Source organism: Ostrea edulis, chromosome 6, assembly GCF_947568905.1.
Source record: "Ostrea edulis chromosome 6, xbOstEdul1.1, whole genome shotgun sequence".
NCBI lineage: Eukaryota > Metazoa > Mollusca > Bivalvia > Ostreida > Ostreidae > Ostrea > Ostrea edulis.
Genome location: NC_079169.1, coordinates 91,086,734 through 91,092,423, shown reverse-complemented (window position 1 = coordinate 91,092,423; position 5,690 = coordinate 91,086,734). Strand labels below are relative to the sequence as shown.

At 33.0% G+C, this 5,690-nt stretch overlaps 1 protein-coding gene across 3 annotated transcripts in view; it reads right to left on the bottom strand.

Annotated features, from left to right (window-relative positions):
• Positions 1–384: 384 nt before the first annotated feature.
• LOC125646236 (glycerol-3-phosphate dehydrogenase [NAD(+)], cytoplasmic-like) overlaps positions 385–5,690 on the bottom strand; it is a 19,793-nt gene continuing 14,487 nt past the window's right edge. The window contains exons 6-10 of one of the 3 annotated variants that reach the window (XM_048872439.2): positions 5,477–5,597; positions 3,556–3,665; positions 3,150–3,256; positions 2,403–2,534; positions 385–1,140 (exon numbers count right to left, since the gene is read on the bottom strand). In XM_048872439.2, coding sequence (XP_048728396.2) covers positions 2,438–2,534; positions 3,150–3,256; positions 3,556–3,665; positions 5,477–5,597 — 435 coding nt within the window. In that variant the 3' untranslated portion in view covers positions 385–1,140; positions 2,403–2,437. The other 2 variants (XM_056142684.1, XM_048872438.2) reach the window with 2 other exon arrangements.

Genomic DNA, 5,690 nt, shown 5'->3' with positions numbered 1-5,690 from the left:
ATTACCGCGTCATTGACTAGAATGTTTGTCCCGAAAACCTCGCGAGATTTGTACCGTTTTCATTTTTAAAAATATTTTTGTGGTGGGTCTGGTTAGTTTTTTTTAAAATTAGATGGGTCATTGTAAAATGAGTTTATCAATTTGATGGGTCATGGGGTAATTTTTTATGGGTGCTTGGTATATACAAAAGGTGCCTCCCGACCCCCCCCCCCCCCATGTATTTATTTCTGGAATAGCCCTAACACAGTTACGCTACTAACATATGCCGCCTACATTTACAAATACCCCTTCTAGTGATTTCCAAGGAAACAATTACACACAGTATACGAAGTTCTCCTGATCTAGTTATACATGCAGTATTCCTTTTTAATGGAAACAAGAAAATATTCTAAAACATTTATTATGCCCCACAATTTATAAATTAAAATTACAATCAAAGTTAAATAATTCTAAGACTATCAACCAATGTATCATTGTGACAAAGCTTTCATGTAATATCTGCTTAAAAAAAGATAAGTACATGCATTGCTGCAACATATTGTGTTATTTATACAACTTGAGAGGCATTTAAATATCAAAAAACCCTTTAATATGAATATGCAACATCTTTTAATAAAAAATAAACTTCAATACAGACTAAACTTAAAATTCCTCTTGGTACAGCAAACTGCCATGGGATTTATATAAACATTTGTTCAACAGATGTGGGTCATGATGCTTTGTTATATATTATATGATGTTTAACACTTGGCCTGGTCTGGATGTAATCATTGTGCCTGTTTCTGTGTAGAATCTATATATACAAGTAATTAGAATTTGTGTAATACTGCATACATTAAATAATTAAGCCAAAGTGAAATTAGAGCATGCAAGGCGTTAGTTACGGGTATATCATTGATAAATGAAACCCGGCATGCATTTACATGTAGCTTTGACCAACTACCATACATCTAAAGGAGACAAAACTAAAATAAAGATGTAAGCTAAAATAAAACGTACCACAAAGCTCATTTCATTGTATATTTCTGTGTGAAAATGAATTATGCACTATGAAGAAATTAAAATGCCTAAGTCGTTTCCAGAAGCTTGCAGGATAAACAGCGCAGTGTGCAACAAATCTACAGGTGAGGATTCGGTGACCTAAAAGTACACATGCATATCATTACTCTGAATATCCCTGAAATTCATCAACCATCACATTAAAAACATAAATTTTTGCTATCATCAAATAAATATTTGCTTCATCTTTATATATTTAACAACATCAATATGATCTATGCTAATCTTTCAAAGAAATTCCTCATTGTTAGTCATTAATAGAACATGCAGAATAAAGTGGAAGGGGTGGGAATATTCATGCAAATTTGTGTTTTCTAAAACATTAATGCACAATGATTGTGTGTGCATTTCAAATCTATCCAGTAAATACAAAGTGTACATTTATACCTGTACATTTTTTTTTGTACAATACACTTTTATAACCTTTTTCATATCTCCGAGATGTTGTAGTGAACACATGAGACATTGACATCAAAATGATGTAAACAAGTGGCAATAAAAGTACATTTCCACATTCATAACAATTCAATAACAAATACCCAGCAATATTTCAGATTTTCAGTGTTAATTAAAATCCTGGTGAAGGTAAAGAGCCCCATGAGAATACACAATTTGCATTAAATGATGACTATAACAATAATTTTTCTCTGAATGAGGCAATGTCACAAATCTATGATCTCTTTTATATAAATAAAAAACAGATGTTACAACATGGCTGTCTGTACCTAATATTGGATTGTCAACAATATATCATAAACCCATATACTACCTAGAGCATTATGCACTGTAAAAGTGGTTATCTAAGTGTGAGGGAAATTTACACTAATTACACGGTCACGTAATAAGTGCGCAAATTTCCCCCACATGTATCGTTATCAATATTTGATATAATACATGTATATATTAAATTCAGTTACCACACATTTTCCCCCCACACGTTGGACGTGGAAAAATGTGAACTTAACCCCCAGTGTAAATATCCACTTTTACAGCAAGATATTCCAACGATTCGATCATGTCTAATGCTGAATGTCGCAGAGAAACATTCGTTATTCAACCAACAGAAAACAGTATAAATATATATAACTACACCGATTCTCAGTCTATCATGTTAAAAACAGATATCTACAACTACACTGTGTAATCTAGTAAAATAAAATGATTTGTCTATTATTCAACTCCTAAAAAAACATACTCGAATAAAATATAGCTAAATAAACAATGTCGTGTATAAAAAGAACAGAGAGACAATAATATTGTGAAATGATGTTCGATGCTAAAAAGCATGGATTTTAATTCTATGTATTGCCCTTGGATGTTGTCCTGAGAAAGGTGTAGCTTACATGTGTTCTGGGTGTTGTCCGGAGAAAGGTGTAGCTTACATGTGTTCTGGGTGGTTCTTTAGACAGTCCATGAACTTTTGAACTTCCAACTTTCCTTTACATATATTGTGTATGGCCGTGAACAGTGGAAACCTGAAAATGACAAGATGCTTTTGTTACACGCTCCTCTTGGATCCACCTAACAAGTGAATACTTGTCAGTCAGAGAATGAACCCTATTGCAGTAAAACACAATTATAGAGAAGTGCTGGGGACGAACAATTTTTATGTTATAAAAGTAATTAGATATATATTTATGTTCAGAGTGTTCATAATGTGTAAAATTACATGGTAATGAAAATCACTTCACTGTAAGCATGAATTCATTATAAATATGTTCAGTGTAATTGTGTTTAACTGTACGTATAAAGTTTCAACTCATTTTGGACCCTCCACCACAAAAATTTCTGAATCCGTCTATGATAACCATGAAAAGCTTTGTTAACCTTATCATTAATGATGTTTATCTTCAAAGATGTAAAAGAAAACATCCACCCATATGAAACACACGGTTCAATTATACTGTCCATCTTTTCAGTATAGTGGGGCATTAAATTACCAGTATCAAATTATGAAATTGATCAACACATTTTGTTTATCAATGCATGTACAGGTATTAATTATGGAATTTAAGACAACACAAAGCTTTTACATTAAATTCTCGTGCATCTTTCAGACTTATTGAGTAATATATCATCCATGTACAGACCTATCCTCCATGTTTTTACTTTTGAGCATGTAGTTGACCTCGTACGCTGTGGGGGGTCCCTGTAGTTTCTGACCATTCAGCATCTCGGCTTCTAGCATCTCTATCGACTGTGGATTAAAAAATGCAATTCACAAGACTTGACGAATATCACATTCATTCTGCAAAATAGTTTTCTTATATATATCTATATGGTATCGAAAATGAAAAAGATGTCTAACATTTTCAAAATTATGTGTATATAAATCAACTTTTGTATACCCAGCAGGAGAATTTTAGCCGTAAACTGAGGCATCCAGTAATAAACTTTCATTCAGAAGACCTTCTGAAAAAGAATACACGTACCTACTGTTCACTGTTAATATACATTTCACAGACTAATATTACAGTGTATTGTACGAGTATGCACCTTTCCAGTTTTCACATAGGCTTCGGCTACTTTTCTGTTTCGGCCTCCATAACAGGTGGTGACTAAGTCAGCTACCCCACAACTCTCCAGAAATGTGGACTGATTGGATTCTACAACAGAAAATTACAGAGTTAAATTTAAAATCTATTTCTATCCACGATGGCTAGCTCTTGTTATCAGTCCCTCCACATTTTGGCAGTGCTGAACCACCCTTCCACATTTTGTAGTGCTGAACTACCTCTCAACATTTGCTGAACCAACCCTCCACATCTTATCGTGATGAACCATCCCTCTATATTTTCAAAGTGCTGAACCAGCCCTCTATATTTTCAAAGTGCTGAACCAGCCCTCCTCATTTTCAACATTCTGAACCAGCCCTTCACATTTTCAAAGTGCTGAACCAGCCCTCCTTATTTTCATAATACTGAACTAGTCCTTCACATTTTTTTTGGTGATGAACCACCCCTCCACATTTTTGAAGTGCTCAACAAGGAAAACTTAAAACACTCCATGGAGCAATTCTAACTTTATGTGGCAGAGTCATTTCTTATCTAATATGCATATAAATGTGGCAGAGTCATTTCTTATGTAATATGCATATAATGCATTCATATATGCATGTATGCATTGTTATTTCATTTTATTTCAATTTAACATCAATGTTATGTGTATTGAATTATATAATCCTTTAATGGATCTGCAATTCAATATTTGGTCAGTCAAGTATAACACTTAGTGAGTTCTTTGGTATAGAGTGCCTGAGGTGCCTAATTATGTCTTGGCCAAGTTGTCCATAAGTCTTTCAATTTCATTGGTGTTTTAGTTTTGTGTCTTGCGTTTTTATTGGGTTTGGGATTTGTTCCCTCCAAAAGTTCTTTGTGTCAGTTCATTCTTTGTCTGAGATTTGAAGTGACCAGTCCATAAATCAGTGTATAAGTTTTGAGTTGACAAAGACCTGATGGTACTACCTGAGACTGACTTTTCCTCTCAATCGGGAAGTTACTAATTACTAATGATAATATACTTCTAATATATATCTAAAAAGGTAAATCTTATAATTCTGCATTAAGATTAATTTCCTATGCACTTCATCCTGAATAAAAGTATATAGTGAGAGAGAATCATTTATTTTAACTATAAAGTGTAAATACATGTAGTTCAATTGTCTCACTATGATGTATCTTATTAATGGCCATATTTTTATGATAATTGCATTAGCAGCTAGTTGTAAGTTATTTGATTAACTTGCAGGTTTGAACTACATGTATATATGCATGGTGACATTTATTAATCACATTGGCAGTTCACCATTGTATATATTGGCCTATTCCCATAGAATGGTATGTTTGAGTATTTTGAGTTACTGACTTAAATATTTCTCATAATGGATATTTTATATCAAAGTAATAACTGTAATGTTTATATTATGATAAGCATAAGTGTACAGTAAAGATTTTAACCATAGGCAAGAGTAAATATTGGGAGATGCATTTGTGTATTTAATGTTACATGTATAGCACTTTGTGCAAGACAAAGTTATCTCCCTTGAAGTATGTAAATATTGCTACCATTAATTGTATATCAATTAGTCTGTAAAAGTAATATTGTATTTTATGATTTATACAAATGTTTGATTATTGTTATACAATTGTTACAGGGCTTTCTTTTCAAGCAACTTAATATATACTTTGCTGAATAAACGCCTTGTTCAGAACCTCAACAGGAGTTGGTCATCATTAATCTATTCGCAATCAACATTCTGTTACATTTATATCTAGCACATAACACTAATTTTTTCTGTAATTCAATATTAATGATCAAAGATAAAATTAGGGATGGTTTAACCAGAATGATTTTTAAAGAGGTCCATACCAAAAAACACACAAAAAAACCAATAAATAAATGGTCCTCTGACTATTACCTGGATAGAAGACTTCGCAGAATTTGATCATTTCCATTAGCCCTAATCGGATCACAGCAGCCTTAGTATTGTCTCCATAGCCCAGTCCATCCGCAAAACCAGCACCCACTGCCACGATATTCTGTAACACACACAACTGGTCTCATATCTATTTACATTTTGCTCATATTTAATATCTCACTTAAATATCAATACATACACTCGTAAACAGTCA